The sequence below is a fragment of the Myotis lucifugus genome, unplaced genomic scaffold (genome assembly GCF_000147115.1).
Source record: "Myotis lucifugus unplaced genomic scaffold, Myoluc2.0 scaffold_0, whole genome shotgun sequence".
NCBI classification, from domain to species: Eukaryota; Metazoa; Chordata; class Mammalia; order Chiroptera; family Vespertilionidae; genus Myotis; species Myotis lucifugus.
The window spans coordinates 51843424-51868567 of NW_005871048.1; the positions used below are offsets into that span (position 1 = coordinate 51843424).

Sequence of the window (25144 nt, forward strand, 5' to 3'; positions counted from 1 at the left end):
GCTTTGCTGAAATGCCACCTTCTTAGTGAGGCCCCTGGCCACCTATCTAAAGCTGAACCCCCCTTTCCTCCACTTCTGATGTCCTTTGTCATCCTGGGTTGTTTCTTTTTTATTTAAATTTTTTATTATAGTTTACATTCAGTATTATTTTGTATTGGTTCTGGGCGTACAGCTTAGTGGTTAGATAATCATATACTTTACAAAGTGATCCCCCAAGTGCCCACCTGGCACCATATATAGTTTTTACAATATTACTCACTGTATAGCTGTACATTCCCTATACAACATAGGGAATGTAGTCTTTATTTCAAAATAGACTTTACTTTTTAGAGCAGTTTTAACGAAACAAAATTGAGTAGAAGGTACAGATATTTACCATTTACACCCTGCCCCCCACATGTACAGCCTCCTCCATTATCAACATTCCCCACCAGAGTGGTACATTTGTTACAACTGATGAACTTACATTGACACATCATAATCACCCAATGTCCATAGGTTACATTAGGGCTCACTTTTGGTGTTGTGCATTGTATGGGTTTAGACAAATATATAATGACATGTACCCATCATTATAATATCACACAAAGTATTTGACCTGCCCGAAAAATCCTCTGTGCTCTGTCTAGTCATTCCTCTCTCCATATTAACCTCTAGTAACCACTTTTCTTTTCACTATCTCCATAGTTTTGCCTTTTCCAGATGTCATATAGTGAAATCATAGAGGATGTAACCTTTTCATTTTGGGTTCCTTCATTTAGCAACGTTAATTTAAGTTTACTCCATGCCTTTTTATGGTTTGACAGCTCTTTTTCTTTACCGCGGAATAATATTCCATTGTCTGAATGTGCCATAGCTTACTCATCTATTCACTTACTAAAGGGCATCTAGGTTGCTTCCAAGTTTTGGCAATTATGAAGCTGCTATAAATATTCATGTGCAAAGGTTTTTGTGTGAATATAAATTTTAACTCATTTGTATAAATACAAAGGAGTGTGATTGCTGGATCTTACAGTAAGAGTTTGTTTAGTTTTTGTAAGAAACAGCTGAACTGTCTTCTAAAGTGGCTGCACCATTTTGATTCTCACCAACAGTGAATGAAAGTTCCTGTAACTTACATCCTTACTAGCATTTGATGTTGTCAGTTTGGCTATTCTAATAGGTATGTAGTGGTATCTCATTGTTTTAATTTGCATTTTCCTGATGACATGTGATATGGAGCATCTTTTCATATACTTATTTCCCATCTGTATATCTTTCTGTTGAGGTGGCTACTAAGATCTTTGGACCTTTTTTTAATTGAATTGTTTTCTTTCTTTTAAATGGGAATATTAAACCTCAGTTTACATGTTTATTATTAGGATAGGAGTAATATATAGAGCAAATCACATGGCACATTATCTGCCACATAGATGGTGCCCAAGACAAAGTAACTGTTATTTTTATTCATATTTATATACATAACTAGAGGCCTGGTGCATGAAATTTGTGCACTTGGGGGGTTCCCTCAGCCCGGCCTGTGCCCTCTCGCAATCCAGGAACCCTTGGGGGATGTCCAACTGATGGCTTAGGCCCTTAGCGCTGCAGCAGAGGTGGGAGAGGCTCCCACCACCACCACTGCACGTGCCAGTCATGAGCCCAGCTCAGGGCTTCACACTGACTACCAGGGGGCAGCTCCTGCGTTAAGCATCTGCCCCCTGGTGGTCAGTGTACATCATAGTGACCACCGTTTGGTCGATTTGCATATTAGCCTTTTATTATATAGGACTAGTGGCCTCGTGCACGAAATTCGTGCAGGGGAGAGTATCCCTCAGCTTGGCCTACATCCTCTCCAATCTGGGACCCCTCGGGGGATGTCCAACTGCCAGTTTAGGCCCGATCCCCAATCCCCGGCAGTCGGACATCCCTCTCACAATCCGGGACAGCTGGCTCCTAACCGCTCACCTGTCTGCCTGCCTGATCACCCTTAACCACTCTACCTGCTGGCCTGATCGCCCCCAACTACCCTCCCCTGCCATCCTGATCTCCCCTAACCACCTCTGCCTCAGCCCCACCACCATGGCTTTGTCCAGAAGGATGTCCGGAAGGTCTGCCAGAAGGTCTCCCAGTCTAATTAGCATATTACCCTTTTATTAGTATAGATAGTATACATAATAATTAGTCTATTAATTAATAAACCACCTGAGAGCTAAAAAAGAATGTTGGGTTTTGAGATGGTCCAATACATAGCTACCTTTTTTCTTACATTTTTCTTTCCCTTTTTGTTTTCCATAAATCCTGTATTCTCAGTTAATTATAAAATGTGAAGAAAAAAAAGATGGTAGACCTCTGTATTTTTAAATCATGTTTGGAGAAAGTGGAATATTTATACAGGTGAGTGGCTTTCCTAAAACTGGGCTCCAATTTAGACCTATGCACTGAGTTGCAGGAGGTGCTAGGTCCATGGAAGTGGCCAACCTGGGACAGCTTCTCACCTATGCTTCCCATCTGGCAGCTAAGCCTATCCTATGATCAAGATCCATTGAGTAGTTGAGCTTCCTCTAGGATATTGTTCATGAGAGGAAAGGGCTATACTACTCATGCCCAGTTTTGAGTTCAAATTTGCAGATAAGGCATTTTCTCCTTGGAGAGGAACCAGTGAGGGGCAAGAAGTGTGGTGCTCCTGGATCCCAACATGCTAAAGAAATGATAAAGTGGGGAGAAGTATTTACCTCAAACAGTGGGTCACCCTTCACTCTAGGTTTGTTGTTCAGCCAAGCATGCTACTGGGAGTCACAAATGATCATATTTATCTAAGCTCTAATCATAAGTTATGTCAGTACTAAGATTAGATCATAGGGTAAGGCAAGAAATGCTGATAATTTAATGTTCAAGTGAATTAAATTAATATGACAAACAAAAATATGAGAGCTCTTCAAATTTTAAGGAAAAGTGATGAAAGATGAGCATTCACTGTGCTGCACCCTTGAAGCTTCAGTTATGAGGTTTTAAGACAAAAATCACTGTATCAAACAGCAGATGAAAAGCATAGATTCCAGAATAGTCTTGAATAATTATTTGGAGTAGCCAGGGATCATTCTAGTGCAATGATTAATTGTACTCTAAAATTACAACTCTGCTTCCTCCTGCCATAAAATTTATTCAAAGCCTGATTGTCTAAAGGCTCAGGTGTGCTCAGCTCAGCTGTGCAGCCATTGATCCTGCAACGATGTGTGTTGGCACTTCATCCAAGTCCCACTTGTTGTCTTTGGCCTGGTCACACGGTCCAGGTAGAATTCAACAAAGTGAATGAATTTGTTTGAGTCATGCAAGTGGGAAAGGCATAGAAAAAGTCTTGTGACTTGTGACCAAGATTTGAACTGAGCAAATGACTGAATTTTGAAGACTGGACTGATTTTGGTTTGTGATGATGGGTGATTCCTATGACCAGCACACAGCCCCATTATCCTTGAAGGCAAGAGGCCCAATGCCTAAGCCAGGTGCACAGTAGGGACAGGAATAATAGGAATCAGATGCAAAATCTCCTGGGAAAGAGAGAACCTTTTGGTTATTTAACTTCTTAGGAGATTTTGGCTGAATTTTGATTTTCAAAGCATCACAAATAATTGTGCAACAAAACTTACTGTGATTTTGGGCACTTAGCAAGTGATGGACTGGCCCCGGGCCAGGTTCATGTTTGACCCTGAGGTATAAGGAAATAAAAAGCAGAGTTTGGCTTTTATGAAAGTTCTATAAATGTTAAAATTGTCTTGTGTTTCTGAGACATCGTTAAGTATACTAGAACAAGTAGAATATTCTCAAAACAAATAACACTTGAGAGTAAAAATGCAGTTACTAGGGAATTAAAATGCATGTTTCTCTTAATGAGCCCGATCATGCTTTCACTGTGTTTATTGACAGCTAGTTGTCTTGAAAATAGTTTATGGTTTCATCTGAGACAATCTTGGAACCAGTTCAGTGAGGACTTCTTACACTGCAGGAGAAACAGACTCAGTGGTTGGGCATTTATCTATTTCTTCTTAATTTCCATTTTATTTTTTGATTCATGCAACTTTTATAGACAGTGTCTATAAATAGATACACAATAATAGAAATCTACCAACTTTTAATTGTGGATAACCGCACATAGATCACATAAACATCCTACTTTCAAACTTCAACACTTTCTTTACTTACATTGCTCAAAAGCAGCATTTTCTCAGCGCTAACATGACACACATTTTTTCCTTCCTCATAAATGCAACATGAGTGTTTGGTCGGCTTCCCAGTGTGAAATGATTTACAGAATTGGCCATGCTAGAGTTGCAGGCCCCAGGAGAGCTCCTTTGCAGAGCGTGGAGGACATTAGCCTTTTCTGAAGCTGGTTAATAATCCACCCAGCTGACATCCCAGTGGTTACTGTGGGCAGGCATACACTAGACATTTTATGAGTTTCCAAATAAATATGTTTGACTCAACAAGGAAAAACTTTGATAAGAAGAAAGCATTAATCTTCCATGATTTGCCTAATCTTTTAAATAAACTTGCAAACTAATAATGCAGCAAGATAATGAAGTAAATGTGTTTTTTCTTTTTTTTTGGTAATTTTTATTATCTATTGATTATCAAAGAATGTCTTATCAGTTATTATGCTCTATGTATTTAATGAAATTGAGGATGGTTTAAACAGAATGTTGTAACAGACTAAATTACAAATGCAAGAAGTACTGTGCTTGACCACTTTGTTAATGAAAATTCAAAAATCCACCAGCTGTGACAGGTCACTCTTGCCTGAAGATCTTGTCCCTCAGCCTGGGCCACCCAGAATATAGCCTTGAACCCAGGGAAAAGCAGGGGAGTCTGGAACAGCTGTTACAGAACACAAGTGTTTTAGTTGAAGCCAGAAAGAGTATAAAAAATAACGGATCAGGCCAGAAGCAAAGATGTGTTTGGGGCAACTGTGTCATGGGGTGCACCAACACTCGGGCTTTAGAAATCTCATACTATACAGTGCAAAGTCCCCCCAAGCCTCCTTAATTGTCAGGGTGACGTATGACATTTTACACTCTTTGTTTTATTAATCCAGCGTATTTTGTTTGCACATTTATTGCAGGTCATATGTTTAAAATACGTTATTTTTAATTCTTATGAGCTCATAGAAAGTAGCGCTCTTTATATCCACTGTCCAGATGACAAAATGGCACAGAGAGGCTAAGTAAATATCCTCCAAGATCACACAGATGATATGTAGAATTAGATGATAATTCTACCTGGGATGTTTGCCTTATCTGGCCAATCTCTCTGAGTCCACTTGGGCTTGCATGAGAGATGCCGAATGCCGTCTACTCCAGAGAACCTAGAGAAGCTGGTAGTCTTCCAAGCCGTGATTTGAAAAGCAAGGAATTGTTTGTATAGCAGACAAGTTTGTTTTTTTAAAAAAACAAACAAACAATGACTTTTCCTTTTTTTTCTGTTTTAGTTTAATATTTAAACTAGTTACCTTCAATAGAGTGCAATACCTCTTTGGGTAGTGTTATTACACAAGGTTGAACACATCCAAGATGGCTCTGCTACTCCTGGGTTAGTTTAAATGCATAAAGGATGAAACCCAACTGGCTTTGGCTACTATTTAATTTCAGACTTGGCTATTTCTTGATAGAACTGCAAACTTTAAAGTATTATTGTATTCTAGTTTAATTGGTAGAGTCCTAGGAGGCAAGAAAGATTTCCAAGTCACTCATGTGGAATATGGTGTGAGAGGCTGCTTCCTCTGTGATCCAGAGCATAAATTCCAAGTATTTCACTTTCCACTGTGAGGTGGCAGTTAGGCCCCAGGAGGTCTACCCCCCATGGTGCTGATAGCTTCATTGATAATTTACCAAGTTTACCTTTCCCCATCAGTAGGAACACTAGGGCCAGAGCTTAACCTCAGAAGGTGGGAATGGTATGCTTGTAAGCAAAGATATAAAGGAATGCTTGGAGAGCTGACTATGGCTCCAATTGAAAGTGTAATTGTGTTTTCTTTCCTCTCACTGTTTTTCCAGTCAGGCATGATAAGAACACAAGAAGCAGATTACTTCTTAAAGCCACTTCCTTCCCACCTAGCAGGACGACTCAATGACTCTGCCAGGGGTGGGCCTCCTTCCCACATACTGTACAAGAGATCCACAGAGCCACAGGCTCCAAGGGGGCGCCAGGCAATGATGGTCCAGAGGCAGCGGGAGCTGGAAAATCACCACCTCTTCTACCACGAAAATCAAAATCTGCAAGGTGGCTTTGACCTCGGGCACCCACAAAAGCAGCATTTCTGTGGAAGACGCAAGAAATGTATGTAAGGGCGATTCTCTTCATGTGTTTAATGATTTTAACATTTACATAAGCCGATGGAATATTTTTAATTTTCATCAAATTATGTCTGTTCCCAAAGTGACATGTATTAACTGTCCTTACTAAATGTTAGCGACAATTCCAAAGAGAGTCCATTATCTGCATGTTCAGTATAAAAGCTCTCTCCATGATAGATGGATAGATAATGGTAGATGTTTTCATTTTTTAAAAAAAAGCTGTTCCCTGGACAGATTAAATGATGCACTGCTGAGGAATACCGAATCTACCAGACGTCTTCAAAAGAACTCTGGCATGTCTACTCAGTAATTCTATATTTTTGAGGTCTAGATTTATTAAAGCCCACATAGTTTTCCTGCTGAGGTCATTTATCTCTATACATATTTATGTACTTGACTCACCACATCAAAAGACAGACGATGCAAGACATAAATTTACCTACAATTTATCACCAAGCTTTATCAAAGTCTTTTTTTGTCATGAACATTTAGGAGGTGATGTGTTATTTACATTGTATGTAGGAACCTCTCACAAATTCAAAATAGGAGTTCAGTGTTCTCTGGAACTTCCCTCACTTCCTTCAGCTTCTCTGTCCACCATCACTTCAGTAAGCCTTCCTCCCATGAGCCCATCTTCACCCAGCCCCATCTTTTTCTGCTGTTTGGTTTCCTGTGTTGCTATAGCCAATGCCCTAAAATAGAGGTGGGCATGAGCAGGAGCTCCATATATGTTGTGGAAGGGAGTGAACCACCCATAACCAGTGGGCACCTATAATGAAAGAATAAGTACCATAATACCTGTGGATATTTTGAAGTCTGTTTTCCCATGATACAATTCTAACCACGTTTTCTAAGGTATCCACTAAACCGAATTGTTTTTAACCTAGATTTAACTTACTGATTATAAATGCCAAAACTATTTTTTTAAAGACAGATTCTTCAACTTTTTTTAAAAATTGATTTCAGAGAAGAAGGGAGAGGGAGAGAGAAAGATGGAAACATCAATGATGAGAGAAATCATTGATCGGCTGCCTCCTGCATGTCCCCCCACTGGGGATTGAGGCCACAACCCGGGCATGTGCCCTGACTGGGAATCGAACCCTGACCTCCTGATTCACAGGTCGATGCCCAACCACTGAGCTCTGCTGGCCAGGCGTCATAATTATTTTTAAATGGCTTGCTTCAAGAGGACAGAGTATATTTTGTCTTCTAATGAAGTTAGGTAAATATTTATGGTGCTTTCTAGGAAAGCCAACTCTGCAGTGAGGTTGATCTGTCTCAAGTCATTTAGAATCTGTTTGAGACACTACAGACAAACGAGTCATGTGTGCAGACATAGGACTCAGCTTTAAAACTGTCAGTTCATTAAAATCCTTCAAATAAGGAAATAATGCAAAACAACACTCTTTCTTGTAATTGTTAGTTTTATTGCTTTATCAATAATTCATTTGCACAGCCCATTCCATAAATTCTTATGCTAATAGTCTTTGAGCTTTATGTTTCTAGATGCTGGCACTACAGAGCAAAAATGACCTTCTCTTGTTTTAAATCAGGACAAAATTATACAAAGGTAAATAAAGCAATGATTTCCATGACATCTAGGCTCTACGGACTTTATTTGAATTGTGTTCCACTTTAACACAAGTTTTGTATCACAAAGTTTTACGGGTTACATGGTTCATATATAATGAACAATCACTTTTTAAATTCAATTTCTATATAACAAGTTCCACCACGCATTTTAGTGATTAATTTGCTCTAATTCACTGTCTATACATCCCTCATAGACATGCCCAAGCCTCCCAAGGAAGACCTTTTCATCTTGCCTGATGAGTACAAGTCTTGCTCACGGCACAAGCGCTCTCTGCTGAAGTCCCATAGGAATAAAGAACTGAATGTGGAGACGTTGGTGGTGGTCGACAAAAAGATGATGCAAAATCATGGCCATGAAAATATCACCACCTATGTGCTGACAATACTTAACATGGTAAGAACATCCATCGTGTTGAGGCTGAGTGTATAGTTACACCTAATGGGGTGTGTGTGCATATGTGTTTTACATTCTGCTTTTCACTTGTGGATTTATGTCTCATACATAGAAATATTTTATCTGTGGTAAGTCCTTCAGTTTTACTATGCTCGGATCAAAAGAGCCATTTTTAGAACTTCAGAGAACAAATTAAGGTGGATGAAGAATTTGATCCTCTCTGTAAGCCAGTAACCTGTTTTGATGTACTAATGTCTCAGTTCAGAAATCTAAAAGTGTATGCTGAGACATTTTGGTGCATCAAATCTGTTTATCACCACTGTATGTGTGGTTTTTTAGATGGTTACATAGAAATACTCATTTTAAGGATGTTAATGTCCAGCTATTGAGTATACATTATTTTATCTAGAAAAGCAGAAAAACAATACAGCTTTTTAGAATGTCATCTCAGATAAGGAGTGTCTGTCCCCAGCGTGGCAGCTATAGTAATTATGGAAGAGTGGTAAGAGGTATCTAAGGCTCATTTCACTTAAGTGACATCTAGGTAACAGTAGATAAAATCTTGGGTCACCAAAATGTGTTTTAAAAGATAGCTAAAATTGACATATAACATTCTGTAAATTTAGGCTGTATAAAGTGATAATTTGACATACATATATGTGGCATAATGATTACCAAAATAAAGTTACTTAGCACATCTATCACAACACATAGATACTTGTGTTTGTGTATGTATGTGGTAAGAACTTTTAAGACAAAAAAAAATAGTTGTGCCCTGGCCGGTGTGGCTCAATTGATTGAGCATTGTCCCATGCACCTAGAGGTCACTTGTTGATCCCTGGTCAGGGCACATGCCCGGATTCTGGGCTCAGTCCCCGGTAGGGGACATACAGGAGATAACAGATCAATATTTCCCTCTCCCTCTCCCTTCCTCTGTCTCTAGAAAAAAAAATCAATAGAAACATATTTTAAAAAGAGTTGTGATAACAATATTTTAAAAATCTACTTTATGTTCTGCCTTAATGAACAGAGTACCCCTAAGTGTGTTTTATATTCCATTATGCCACATGCCTATTATGGCTAGGGTCATTTTTGGTAGGTTGACCCATGTGGTTTATGACCTCCTAGGGAACTGAGGGAGACAGTGACACTGAGGCACCTACAACTACACAGCCACAGGGCTGAGGACAGCAGGGCCTGGGATGCTCTGATTTGAGCAAGTGTCACCTCTATTATGTATAACTTTTCTAATGTTTCTACACCTCAAGTGTAGAGTGGGGAGAGGTAAATCAGTGCCAAGTCACTTCCCTATTGTATCCCACATTGCCGACTATCATCACTTATCACCCCAAATGCCATCTCAAATGTTTGTGATCATCATCTCAAATGTTTGTCTCTTTTTTTGATCATCTTTCCGTGTTTTCTTTTATTTCTCATGCCCTCTTGGTCTTTTCCCAGCATTTGTTTTATGCTTCTGGAATCTCTTGCCAGGAGAGCATGGGGAGTACTTACCTATGCAGTTATCACTTTGAGTAAAATAGCCTCTATTCAATTCAATTGAGGACACTTTGCAATTCAGAGACCTTGTAATCCCTACATTGGGGTTTGAAAAGAAGTGGAACCTCCCTCCCCAAACTTCAGTTTTTCACTCCCAGCACCAATGCCAGGGATTCAACAATTGGTCTTTTGGTAGAAAGATATTCATATACCTGTCTGTCGGGCAGTATAAGAAACATAATGTTGCTACATTACTAGGAAACATGGGGATTGGCCTTCAGCATCAGAACTCCAGGCAGACTGAGGGCTGGGGGAAAATGGTGTCACCTATGGAGACTGACATGGATTACCTGTCTTTTTCAGGTGTCTGCTTTATTCAAAGATGGAACAATAGGAGGAAACATCAACATTGCAATTGTAGGTCTGATTCTTCTAGAAGAGGAACAGGTATTCTGTCTTTAAAACATCAACTTTTCTCCCAGAAAAATAAATGCAAAATAACGCTTTGTTTTCTTTAATATGGATTCTTTAATTCTCTTTCCCTTGGGGACAAAAAATTTTAATATTTTGTGTCTTATGCAATGGGTTGCTTGTCAGTTCCTTTAATGATTATTTGACAGTTTGTGTTTTTGTGCAGAGGTAGTAAGAAGTACTTATATAATTGCTTTATGAGAAAATGGAATAGAAAAGCTGCCTTTAATATATGGGTGGGAACCACACTTGGGAGACAAAGTGCAAACTGTGTCTTCAGCCACCGTGAGCTTTCAGGATGCCACATGGAACTGAGCCCCTTGTGTCTTTTGCTAGAAGACTAAGAATGTCCTGTAGAGTAGAAGTTAAATTGTACTGTGTTGCATTGCATTGCTTTGCTCTGTTGTCTCCCAACTGCTAAGACTGATTCCACTAACCCTCACCATCTTTATCCTAGGATTTTATTTTCATAGAGATTCTGAAGTGTTGAGCACATTTCTCTCATTACATATAAAAAAATCAAATTATGCTGGATCTTAGTAGCATTTGGTAAAAGCACCTCCTTTGCCTCCATTCCAGAGTCCCAGTCTAAATGTCCAGACATACATTTCAGTTCACAAGAGGATGCATATGAACATTTGTGGCATAAATAACGGGGGGGCGGGAAGCATCTCAGCCATCAAAGGCTCTCACTTCTATTCTGGCCCAAGGTGATCATTGACTGGGCATGGGAGAGTGAGCCTGGGACCCGAGTCAGGCACCCTGCATCCAGTTCCACCATTGCTGATGTCTTAGCAGAATCTCCTGTTAGCCATAGTTTATTTGTTTATTTATAAAACAAAAGATTTTTAGATGAAATCTAAGATCTAAGATGCCTATGGGCTTTAATATTTTGGGGCTCTGCTCTTTTCCTGGGCAGAGTGGGGGTAGCTAGGACATGCCTATTTCTAGCCTGAATAGTCAGGAAGATACAACCTCATTGTCTTTTGTGTAAGTATGTGTCTGGGGAGGGGGTGCTGAGCCAGCAGGGTTTCTCAGGTGACAGGTTAATTATTCCTTGTATTAAATTGTTTTCACCTTGGAATTCCTCCAAGCTGCAAAGAATAGGAGAGGTTATCTTTTGATCGTACACCTGTGTTAACTTTGATTAATGCAGTGTTCCTGGAAATCACCAGCTGAAGAATGGAAGGCATGCCCCAGTTTTGATGTACAACATCTAGCTCAGGTGTATTTGACTTTCTGGAAAGACAAAAACTTGTAAAGAGAGAACATATTGCATGATTGAAGGACAAAAATTCCAACACAACATTCCAGTCATGAGAGCCTTACACAAGTTGTCCTAGAATTGAGGTATTTGATCTGGTTTTCTGTGACCATTATAGGAAAATATAGCATTGCTATAAATAAGGTTCACACCTTTCATTGCAGCCTGTTCTGGATGTTCCTGCGGCTCCCAAATTCTTCATTTCCCAAGTGTTCACAAGTTCTTCTGATATTTCACAGTTACTTTACTAGACCTTGGTATATGCAAATAAGGTCACATGTTTTCTATGTGGTTTCCTTCCAGTTCCAGTCTATTTTCCAGAAATAAAGCTTTCCCAGTTGACCTGCCTTCCTCATGAATATGATGCCTCTGTGGTGACTTAGTAACACTGCAATAATAAATATTAAAAGGTCTATAAGTTGGAAATCCCACTTGCTCAACTTGCTAATGAAGTAAACATGCAGTGACTAGGTGTGCTTTGTGTATGTGTTTAGTCACATGCAAATGATCCTATTGTCTTATATAATTTTGCAAACTGTTTTACAAAGATTTTTAACACAAAAATTTGATACACAAAAATAATCTTTCATGGCTCACTGAAAATGCATTCAGGGTCAGCTAAATGCATCCCAACTGTTTTAGCACAGAACTAGAGAAATGTACACTAAATCTCTATGGTTTTATGTAACATACTTTTTTTGTGTTGTAATACATAAAATGGATGCATTAGTACATATGCTATTTGGATCCATCTATGTATTTGAAATCCAAGTTAATGAGAGTTTGCTGTGATACCAATGCTAGTAACAATTGCATTATACTCTGTTTTCTTTCTGTTTTCATGGTGGCCTTGCTCTCTCTTGCATAGCCAGGGCTTGTGATAAGCCATCACGCGGATCACACTTTAAGTAGCTTCTGCCAGTGGCAGTCTGGTTTGATGGGGAAAGATGGAACTCGCCATGACCACGCCATCTTACTCACAGGTCTGGACATATGCTCCTGGAAGAATGAGCCCTGTGATACTTTGGGTAAGATCATCCAGCAGAGTTTTGAGGACCACATATGTGCTATGCGCCTTCTGTGGCCATATATAGTGAATTCTTGCCCCTATTCCCAATCTATAAGTGGTAGCCACTGCTGAGTGCAGTTTTAAAGAAGAAAATGGCATCCTTGTATGAACTTTGGCCAAAAATAAAAGTTTGAATTTATTCATCAAAAGTGATTACTTCACAAAGGAATGTTCATAATATATTCAAGAGTTTTTGTCTATTCTAACTTAAGAAATAAATTTTTTCATTTCTTCTTCTGAGAGAATGGGGTCAAGAGTCAAGGGTGTCTTATGTGGCAGAAATGGTACATTTATGAATATTATAGAGATATTACAACTATATTATATTCCTAATTTTTTAAAATTCCTTTATTAATGTTTCAATCATAACAATTTTATATGTTTATAGGGCTGAGTAGATCTTAGAGGCAGCACTTTGACATTTTTTTCAAATAGTGTTAAGCATAGTGTGCTCCTGACCAGAGCTCTCCTGGACATTTTTCCCTAACTCTCCATTTTCCCTAGGATTTTAGTGAGAAAGATCCTTTATTATAAAACCACTCAGATAGGACTTAGTTTAGTATAGGTTAACCTGACTGCTTGTCCTAGGAAGACCTGCTTATGAGGTTGGCCCTTAGCTGGCTTCTGAGAACTTAGATTTCAAGAAGGTTCCCATCATCTTACCTCACAAGTGTGGCTCACTTTGACAAAATTGTTTGAACAAATAATGCGAATTACGTGGAACACCTGCTTTCCTCCTAGGAGTCTGGAATTTGGGTCCATGCCAGGCAGAGGCTGCCTCTGTGATCAGCCCCAATAGAACCCCTGGGTACTGAGTCTCTAATGAGCTTCCCTGGTGGACAACAGTCTACACTTGTTGTGACTTGTTACTAGGGAAATCAATCCTGTCCTGTGTGGATTTACTGGGAGAGGGCTCTGGAAGCTCATGCCTGCTTCCCCCAAGCTTCTCATGTACCTGTTTCCTTTGCTAATGTTTCTCTCTATCCTTTTGGCATGCTAAATCATACCTATGAATATAACAAATTCTGAGTCTATGTGTGTCCTCCAGGCAAATCCTTGAACCTGTGTGGTCTTGGGACTTCCTGACACACCCATTCCCCACAGCACTTTTTATTTCGTCTTTTGAGAATACATATGCTTATAGAAAGAGACAGAAATTCTCCTCCATCTTCAGGGAAACCCCTCTTCTACTGTGTCCAAGTTGTAGCCTGTGATATGAACATTTCATAGAGCCCTGAAGAGTTTTCCATGCAGAGAACAGATCCCCTACTCCCACATTGTTAAGAGCCCTTTTTGTTAAGAGTCTAAAGGTTTCCTATTTCATATTTCAGCAGATGGATATGAGAACCAAATTTCCCCAAAGGGTGGACAGTAAATTAGCTTGTATAATACACCCTCTTCCTTTATTTTATTGAAAACTGTTATATATTCGTTTGACCTTTATGCCCATAGGATTTGCGCCCATAAGTGGAATGTGTAGTAAATATCGCAGCTGTACGATTAATGAAGATACAGGTCTTGGACTGGCTTTCACTATCGCCCACGAGTCTGGACACAAGTAAGTACATGTGCATGGGAGGGTCGAGCCCAGGGTCCATTCCCTCTTGGTTGGTTGCAATAGAAATATGGATTCATTAGGTCAAGTCTGTAAGGGGGGTTCACATATATCCAAGGAGAATGTCATTGACAGGCTGTAAATATTTTCACTTAGGTACTTCTTTTGTTTTTATCTTAATGCCTTGTCCTGCACATTCAGTGCATGTGTTTATACTTTCCTCACCCTGTTCTTCCCTTATATTCCTGCTCATACTTGCACCTGCCATTGCAGACACTTGTATCAGTCCTGCTCCTCTGTCCTGTGTTAATCCTATTCCATGGTCAGCTCCTGTTAGAGGCTCCAGACAACAGAGGGCAGTAACAGGCCCTTCTATTGTTAACTTGTTATTGAGTTCATGTTCTCATATCTCTTTTAGAATTTGGAGAGGTATTTTTTTTTATTGGTGTACTGAGCAGAGTTTGGGGAGTGCAAGTATTACCGGATATTGGGCCCAGTAGGAGATGGTTTGCTTCCCACGTTCCCATTTTCCAAGTGTTGCCAGTTTTGAAATGGGGCAGCATCAGGGCAAGCAGTGAGCCTGGCAGCTTGGCACAGACAGATGCTGCTGCTGGACAAGCAGCTCTCAGCAATGGGTGGCTTGTCAGGGGTGGCATCTTTTTATGTGAAAAGCTTATATTTATTCCTGTTGAATGAAAAATTTCTATCAATAGAAACTTATTACTAGATAAGGTTTCTTGGACCTATAATGCTGTAAGCTTGCCTTACCTTGAGGCACCATCTATTAATTTTTTAATGGGCCCTTGCTAACTTCCTACAATTGCCATGATTCATAGGAGCACTGACCATATGAAGGTGTTTTCCTACTATACTGCAGCTAAACTTGAAATTTCTCCTAGAAAATGCACAACCAGGAAATATAATTTTCTCTTTTTTACGTTAACCCCAATTTTACTTGCAAATGGCCTGAGGTCACTCATTACACTGACCTGTTAAAAGCATCTGTATGTGCATGTCTGTGTGTGTATGTTCACATGTGCACCTTTGTGTGTAATGGAACCACACAGAGGCCATGCAGACTTGAATTGTGTATGAACTGATGACCTGAAAGTGAAACTGTATATCCCATTACTGATCCCTTCATCATTACAGGTAATGATTGACTTTTTCAGTGCCCAGAAAATTGCACCTACACTTCATAAAGCTTTCAGCAGTTACATCATAATTGTTTTTTTAATAGACTACTAGAGTTAGAACTTCAAAAACTCTCATTATTTTAACGACACGGGGCTCTTGCTGTCCTCTGAACCATACCTGAATTTAATTAAACAATCAAGGTAAGAAATGTTTAAGTCACCGAGGGCTGAGCAAATCGGCATTAGATAAGCAGTTGAGATATGGGCATTGGCAGTGCAAGCAGTTGCAGGTGGTGAACTTAACAGAAGCTAAACTTGATACATCCAACACTGGGGTCTTCAATGTCAATGACTAACAGTGTTTGCTATTATTTTCTCTTAGAAGTCCATTGTTAATACTTCCTCCTATCACTTGGGCTCAGTCTAGATGGAAAAAGAGATTTTTCCAAACAAGAGATAAGTGCTTGTACTTGCAAGAGGGAATATAGATGGAGGAAGGACAGATGCTCTAGATTTGGATGAAGAGGAGTCCCACTCCCTATAGAATTAACCTCCAGAAAATTAGCAACTCCTTAGTGAGCACCTGATGTTTAGAGGAGATTGTGCAAGAGATAGAGGAACTGGGAGCTCGAAAGAGTCAATTTGCCCATGAAATAGCTTTTGATCTTATTGAAATAGGACATATCTGTAAGAGATGTGCAAATTAATTGCATGTGCTAAATGCCAAAATGAGTGATAATAATAGTTATAACAATAATGGCAATAATAATTATAGTACCTTCTCTTTGTGGCGCACTTTTTATAAATGTGCAGAGCAATTTTTCATGTATCTCAAACCATATAAGCCCAAACCCCCTGATCGCCCTGCGACTCTGTGTGTGACAGGGTGCGGCGTCCCAACCCCCTGATCGCCCCCCCCCCCACAGGCCCTGCTCTGTGTGTGACAGGGTAGAGCCATAACCTCCCCATCGGCCCTGCCCTGAGTGTGACAGTGGCGGCGCCCCAACCCTCTGATCGGCCCTGCTCTGTGCGTGACAAGGGGTGGCGCCGCAACCTCCCCATCGACCCTGCCTTGAGTGTGACAGGGGGCGGTGCCCCAACCCCCCAATCGGCCCTACCCTGAGCGTGACTGAGGGTGGCATCGCAACCTCCCAATCCGCCCTGCTCTGTGCATGACAGGGGCCGGCGCCCCAACTCCCCAATCAGCCCTGCTCTGAGCCCGACCAGGGGCTGCACCTAGGGATTGGACCTGCCCTCTGCCACCCAGGAGCAGGCCTAAGCTAGCAAGTCGTTATCTCCCGAGGGGTCCCAGACTGCGAGAGGGCACAGGCCGGGCTGAGGGACCCCCTCTCCCCCCCCGAGTGCACAAATTTTTGTGCACCGGGCCTCTAGTATATATATATTCAGAATGTAATATATATTATATATATATATGATGTATATATGATGTATATATAATGTATGTATATGCTATATATATATCATACACACACACACACACACACACACACACACACAAATGGTGTCTAGGTATTAAGTGATTTGACCAAGATCATATTTGAATCAGAGAAATGGATAGAAATTTTGAAATTTAGTTTGTGACATGCAGGGTGGCAAGTATTCTGAGGAGACTTTTATTATCCCATTTTATGTGAGGAAACTGAAACTCAGGGATTTAAGTAATTTGCCCAAAGTCAAACCATTTATGAATGACAGAGACTTTTTGAAAAACCTGCATCAGAGCTCTGGACATCTGGGTTCTACCAGCGGTTACCATCATCAGGCCAAGGATGTGATTTATTATCCAATATGGTTTCTTTAGAGACTTTCTCATTTCCTCAACCCCTTTTATCTAAACAGCCTGAAATAATTGATACAACCTCTAAATATACTTGGCTGTTCATCTGAGTATGTCATTAATAATGAAGGAATACACGATGTAATTGAATCACTCGAGAAAGTACTATAGAAGATATTAAAGGCATCTGACACTGAACATAATTCTCCAGTCTAATTTATTTTAAAATTATGTTTCTATTTGGATAATTGAGTTGGTGTTAAAGCTGGAAGGTTGTTCTTTGTTCATTCAACAAATATGAATAGAGAACCTGTTATGGACTGGTGAGCCCACTGGCTCTGGGGTTATGTGCATGGATAACAAGAATCTCTGTTCTTTAGAAATTTATTAGATAGTAGGTAGGAAAGAAAAAATATGTATGTATATATTTAATACATTAATAAATGGGGTGTAGTCACTTTGAATAAAGTACTATGGTTCATGGAAGCAAAAATTTACCCAACATGTTAACTTGAATATTAATCATATTTCTGGGTTGCCAAATACCAACCTTATCTTTAGAATGTGTTCTAGTCATTCATCCATGACTATATTAATGTGAATATCAAATGTGATCATTGTGGCACTTTCATGCTAATGTGTTGGCAAACATCGCAGTACCATTTATGGGAGTTGTACTACTTGGAAACACGACTCTTAAAATAGTGGTGCCCAGATTGGGTGGGTATGAGAATCAACTTACTGTGTCAGAATACACCCAAATGCTAGAGCCAAACCCACAATCTACTAAATCAGAAACCTATCAGGGTGGGCTTTGCATAGACACACTATACAGTATATTTCTCAGGTATTCTGATGCACAGCAGAGTTTGAGATTAATGCTAGAAAGAATCATTGAAAATGCATTAGAGAAAAGTTCAAGACCAAGATGTTCTCAGAACTGGGGTATTGTGACTGAATTTCTTAGAAATGTAGGCAAAAGTGGTAACAAACTTATCTAGGGTACTTGATGGCCCATAATGTGTCTTCTCCACATTCAGATCAAGGGCCAGCCAGGGGTGGGTATGTTGGTATTTCATTTTGGTCACTTTCTCCCCAAAGCAGCCACCCATATGTGATTACATTCTGAATCTTTTCCATAGCCATGACACATTTTCTCTGCCTTATGGTTACTCTGGCCTTGATTGATTGCTTTTAATAGAACTTCAGAGAATGGGTGGAGGCTGAAATGACTGCATATACATCACCCTTGGTACTGAGTAGGAATTTTGCAGAAATTGGACAATGTTTGCACACTAGAATTTCTCAGATACATCCTTCAATCACTCTTGGATTATACTATTGCATGGGTCCCACCTGGGCTCTGACATTAGACTGTCAGGTTCTTGTCCTGACTCTGAGACCCTGGACAAGCTTCTCTCAAGTCCTCAGTCTTGCTGTCATTATATTATACCTATGTTATAGGCTTGTAGTGAGGTTTACCTTTAAAAACATAGGTAGCATGCTTAATATTCTGTCTGTAACAGGTTCACTGTCAAACAAGGCCCAGAAATAAAGGTAACTATAGCCACTCATTGGGGTCCCATGGAGCCACTTCCTCCAAAGGGCTGCAGGGAGTATTTGGGTCAATAAATGTCCAGCTGTCACAGCTTCTGGCAGTGTAGACCTATCCTTAGATGGAGCAGTACTGGGTAGGTGTAGGAACCAAGAGTTGCAGTAATTGGCCAGTAATTCTCAAATTGTGTTAGGTATCAAACACACCTGGGGAGTCTGGCATCTGTATTTCTGACAAACACTGGAAATTCTGAGCAGAAGAGAGCATAGAGGGAATGAAGGAATATAGAACAGTTTTAGCTCTACCAAGATCAAGCAAATGGCCCACCCCATGCCATTTGAAATGCTTTTTTATAAAGAAAGCATCTGCCCTTAGCAACATCTGGACAGTGCTCTGTTTTGATATTTGTGAGTACTTTCAAACAACCCAGTCAATGGTAGTTCTTCAGGAAAAGTCGATGAATCTGTGCCTTGTCTCCACAATTTGGCTGTTAAAGCCATAATTTCTCTGCCTGACTAGCACTCAAAAGTAGGGGAGTCTTCACAGTGTTTTTACATGTGCTTGTTAGAGTATATTAGACAATTTAAACCATTCTTTGTTTTGAAAGAACCATTTCTCTCTCTCGTAGCTTTGGCATGATCCATGATGGAGAAGGGAACATGTGCAAAAAGTCTGAGGGCAACATAATGTCCCCTACATTAGCAGGACGCAATGGGGTCTTCTCCTGGTCACCCTGCAGCCGCCAGTACCTGCACAAATTTTTAAGGTATGAACTTTTGAAGCTGGTCATATATCTCTTGGTGCTTTTGATGGTCAATACCTAGTCAGCCTGATCCTGTCCAAGCAGCCACCAAGCTTGGGTGTGACTTCCCAAGGTGGATCCCATTTGAAAGTGTCTTGAGATATTTATTTGACTAAGGAGTTTGCCAAACACTTCCTTAGAGCATGGAGGCCTGTAGGCTTAATCCAACATCATTCAACCTTTAAACTCAAAGGAAGTCCATATGATACTTACCAAGCCAAAATATTTTGTCTACATTTAGGGTTTTTTTTTAATTCTCTTGTCTATAACTAGACATCTCAGTCCTTGAATGGGAAGATCTGGCATGTATACATCAGTGCACACAATGGTAAAGCACACGTAAATTTTTTAAACAAAATTCATTTCTTAATAGGAGGAAAAACTTGAATATATAAACCTTAACCTGGCTGTAAAAGCCTATTATTTTAATCATTATTTTTAGGAAATTTGATTATAGCACTAATTCATTTAGGGTATAGAATATTTGGAAGGTAGGATTTGACTCCCTGAACAATAGTCATTATCTTTTAAAATTATAGAGAAAGAAGGGACTTTAAGAAATATCATTAGATCTGTTAATAAGGTAGATTATTCCCCAAATCTCAATGAATTTGCATTTATTGTTTGGCTTAAGCTTTAAACAATAGCTATTTCTGACTTGCACCAAATGCCAGTATAGGTTGGTGAGATCTCTGCTCCATGTAGTCATTCGGAGACCCAGGTTCCTTTCACCCTGTGGCTCTTTCCTCTTTTAGGATCTTGTTCTCTACTCCATCCAGCCAATGGCTGGCAAAAGACAGTACTGGAGGATGTGAAGGAAAGGGGCTGTATTTTTTGAACTGAGAATTCAGCTGAGGGCCCTCCAAAGTGAAGTGGGGCTAAGAGATGTCTACCTGTGTGCTCTGGAGGAAAAGAACAAGAGGATTCATACAGAAAGGAACATGTGCTGTATCACCAGCCCCAAATCACATTATAGGTGATGTAGCTGAGATTGCAGGGACCAGATAATTATTGGCAGAATTGAAAATAGAACCTAGGAATGCTGAACCTTAGACCTGACTTCACTGACCCCAAGAACCATATATCTAAAGAGCCAAGGAAAAGCAATTCTGTTGAACTCATAACATTTATTTTTGTTTTTACATGTAGTTACTTAAAAAAATTACTTGGCTTAAATATTATAAAGATGAGGAAGAATTTTTATTTGCTTAGAAAGTAGCTCTTAACTCTTGATGACTTATATCTGATAATAAACATAGACAGCTGATTACATAGGCATAAGAATTTAGGTGCTGGATCCACCTGAACTTCTCACCATCCCTTTCTTCGCTTCTGAATACAGTCTTTGAGGACCATGGTGATACCTGGATAAGACTATGGTTTGATATCTTTGTTCCTCCTGTAAGACACCCAAAATGGGAACATTATTATTTCTTTAGCTCCCAGGAAGGAGAACTGCTCTTATTCAGGATGAAGGACATGTTTATTCATCAGAAATGTATTTTACCAGACACAGAAGAATTGTGTTTGCTTGCTAACAACTCACTGACTCACAATCATCTACTGATTCTAGTACTTCTCAACTAAACACATTCATATTTTTTAGATTTGTGAAAGAAAATATAAGAATTATCACTTCCATTTTAATTGTATATTCTTGTAGAAAGCTAATAAATGAAACCACCTTACCTTAAGAAATTAAAATTAAAAAAAGAATAAGGGAAAAAAAGGACAGATGTATTTTAAGTCATTCTGACTCAATCTGATTTGCTTAGTCAGAAGTTATTTGTTAGCATTTTGTGAAAACTGTATTAAAATTATACAGACTGTTGGAATTTTCAGGTTGGTTAATTCATTTCCTGGTAAAGTTACCTAAAGCTAATCAATATGTATTCTACTAGCTGACATACATTAGCTTATAAACACCTTGGATTTAAAGAATTTATTTTTTTTAATTTGAGAGATTTCTTTCTTCTAATTTATATTGTTTATTACATACACAAAATAAAAATGTAGTAGTTACAGATTTTTAAAAACAATTTCTTTTAAATACAGAGTATCCAGAAAGAAAAATTCCTGGCCTAGGGAAATAAAGACTTCTTTAGTAATTGAAAAGTACCTGTACAATGAGAAAGATGGAAGTATCAGACACATCTTTTTCAATATAATTTCTCATTGCTCCAGAATATGTTTAAAGTGATGATTCCTATTTTTTGCTATAAAAACCTTATGTGCTTGATTACAGGGCCCTGCTCTATCCCCTGCTGGAGTGGTTATATAATATACAGTATATGCACTGTATTAGTTTTCTAAAATCTGAACAATCCTAAAAACACAGCTGACACCACAGGTTTGGATAAGGGAGCATAGTCCTGTGTGAATGTTCTTTTCTGGATGGCTGAGTGAATATAAAACAATCACAATCTCCAAAGAATCATCCAGTACTAAGAGCTTAAGTGTTTAAAAATGAAACTATCTGTACTAATAAAAGGGTAATATGCTAATTAGACCGGATAGACTGGACGACTTCTGAACATCCTTCCGGACAAAGCCATGGTGGCGGGGCCGAGACAGAGGTGATTAGGGGTGATCAGGCAGCAGGGGAGAGCAGTTAGGGGCGATCAGGCTGGCAGGAAAGCAGTTAGGGGCAATCAGGCAGGCAGGGGAGAGCAGTTGGGGTGATCAGGCCAACAGGAAAGCAGTTAGGGGCAATCAGGCAGGCAGGGGAGCAGTTAGGGGCATCAGGCAGGCAGGCAGGTGAGCGGTTAGGAGCCAGTGGTCCCGAGAGGGATGTCTGACAGTCAGACATCCCTCGAGGGGTCCCAGATTGGAGAGGGTGCAGGCCGGGCTGAGGGACCCCCCCACCCCCTGCACAAATTTCATGCACCAGGCCTCTAGTTCTATATATTTGGAATGCCTTGGCACCTACATCTTTTCTGTGAAGTAAAGACTAACAAGAAATATGAACACAATAAAAATTATTAAATAAAAAAAGGAATTGGAATAGGTTATCATACAAAAAAAATAGTATAATTCACAAGCAGATGCAGAGAAAAGCAAATGGGGAAAAAAGTGAAGACCAAGGGAAAAAAACAATTATATAGATCCTAAAGGACAATCTTTAGCTGTGATTGTGAAGCTTGAAATTGGTCTATGATCTTTCTAGAAACCAAAGCAACAAAAAGGAGATATAATCTGTTCATATTAACATAAAATAGAGCAAATACCAATATTTCAGGGAAATCAAAGCTTTTATCAGCACAGAATTTTAAAAATAAATAGAACTGTGCATATGTATATATAAAAATAACTAAAGATTTACATATGTGCATGCACTTAAAAATGTTTCTTTATACTTTATGAATATACCTTACATTTACATAATACTTTATATATTATACATTTGATATATAAAATAGATTTTACAAATTTTTAACAATAAAATTATATTTATATGTTGTATAGTGTGTATTCATAAATATTAATACAAACACAGAAAAGAGAACCATTGATATAAAGTTACCTGTTTGTACCATTTCATACCTGATGACACACGTGTGATCTCCCACTTCTACCCTCCTCTAGACCCAACTCTGGAGTGATTCCATCCTGGGTCAGTCTACACAGCCACTGGGAACACTTTTCTTGTACTTTTATTGGTTTTACTACAACATGATGCCAGCAATTGAACAGGCAACACAGCATAGAGAGGCAGCTGCAGAGCTCATGACTGGCACTGGCTTGATCAGAGTTGATGGAAGAAGAAACAGGTTGGCAGCACCCAAAAAGTGCCAGACTAGCAGGAAGCTAGCTGTCTTCCAAGTCTTTGTAACATATATTATTGTGGTCAAAACTAAACTAGTTACTCCAAGCTAAAAATTAAGGACAAAAGTATGCCATCCCTGTTAGCTTCTCTGGATACCATTCACAGTTCAACTGGCCTCTCTGGCCAGTTTCACTGAGGTCCTTACTTTGGGTTTTAGGTTTTCATTCTCTTTTTCTCTCTTTCTTTCTTATTTTTTTTCAGTAGAGTTCCTCTTTTCCTCTTATTTCTTTCTTTCCCCCCCACAATTTACATTGTCTTGTTTCTAGAACACCATTCCGGCATGGTAATGAACTCTTTTAGTCAGTTTTACTAATATTTGTTGTCTATTATCGGATGGACTGCTCCTCCATGCCCACCTGTATCAGTGAACCTATGGCTGGTTTACCTTGATTGCTGCCTCTTCCTTTAGTTCTCCTCATAACACATTTTCTGAGCCAGCATCCTGGCCACCAGCATGCATGGACTCCAGCCTTCAGCTTGTGGTCCCTTCCTCATAGTCCTATTCTAAGACTGCAGGTAAAATATTGACTCTGACTGCTTTTCATAGTTAATGCCACCCAGGAAGAGTGAGAATTTTGTGGACAATATCTGTATCCTGGTAATATAAGCCTATATACTAGGGATATACACTTGGTCATTTTTCTATTTTTATTATTTAAAAAGGCAATGTTAACATTATTCTACAATTGGCATGACACACACAGGGGTTCCTTTTAGCATTTGTTCCCTACACAGTATTCTCATGAAAGCAAGTTGGGGATTGTTAGTATTATGTTTAGCTTTTTTCTTGCAGCTGTGTGTGTGTGTAAGTGGGTGTGTAAAGAATTCTGCTTACTGTAATAAAGAACATTCGTTTTAAGGCTCTCGGTATTCTTCTATTAATAAGAAAAATTAGGAATTTTCTATATCTCAAATTCTTTCTATAATTTTGGAGTCTTTTTAAAAAAATTGTATTGCTTTTTCATCCTCTTACGTATGATGAAGATAACATAAACATTTTCAGCTTTTATAAATGTTCACTGACATCTTGGGAAACAGGGGATGCCAAGTTCAGATGTGCAGTGAAAATCAGCATCATAAAAGTGTCCAGAAAATGTGTTTTAACTGCCAATAAGTATAGGGAAATTCATGGAAAAAAATATTTATATGCTTAGAGAATACTTATTTTGATGACACTAAATATGGGTTGTAATCTTCAAATCAGAATATGATTTTCAGAATGATTACAGTATTAAGGTTCTGGAATTCAAAGCCATTTTTGTCCTGTGTTATTGGAACAGTTTAATGTAATCTGAAGTATGTTCATTTGTTTTTGTGCCAATCAGTAAAACCTTTCTGTTGCAATTCAGTAATGGGCCTTTATTTTCAGGGACTTTTTAAATTTCTTTGGACCCCATGATGATAAGTAAATATGCAAGATTTTACATACTCATTAAGTCTGTTTTCTTGGAAGATTAAATTTTCCCCAAAAAAGACATTCAATATCAAGTTCGCTATGAAGGTTTACTTGAGATGACCAGTTATAAATTGGACATGTCTACAGCGTGTTAACACTGATTTTTCATCAACTTAATGAATCTGACTTGGTCTTCTTTGACATGTTTGCTGACTTCCTGATTTCCAAGGAATCAAAACACTGCTACATTCTCCACCAATTTAGGTGGCTCTTTGGATATGATCCCGACAATGAGTAAGGATAAATGCAAACTCTTAATGATGAATCTAACTTCCTTTATTAGCAATTTAGCATGTGGTACACGGAAAAAAACATATAATAAGGAACTCAATTGGCCTAAAGTTGTCAGCACAACTTTTCTCCCTACTTGGTAGAGTCAAGAAGGACAGATGCATGTTTGGAGTA

General features: G+C 39.1%; 1 protein-coding gene across 1 annotated transcript in view; it reads left to right on the plus strand.

Moving 5' to 3' along the window:
- ADAMTS16 (ADAM metallopeptidase with thrombospondin type 1 motif 16) overlaps positions 1-25144 on the plus strand; it is a 112092-nt gene that overhangs the window by 31770 nt on the left and 55178 nt on the right. The window contains exons 3-8 of the mRNA XM_006081570.3: positions 6024-6306; positions 8111-8310; positions 10171-10254; positions 12411-12570; positions 14064-14169; positions 19284-19421. Coding sequence (XP_006081632.1) covers positions 6024-6306; positions 8111-8310; positions 10171-10254; positions 12411-12570; positions 14064-14169; positions 19284-19421 — 971 coding nt within the window. The remainder of the gene's footprint in view (positions 1-6023; positions 6307-8110; positions 8311-10170; positions 10255-12410; positions 12571-14063; positions 14170-19283; positions 19422-25144) is intronic.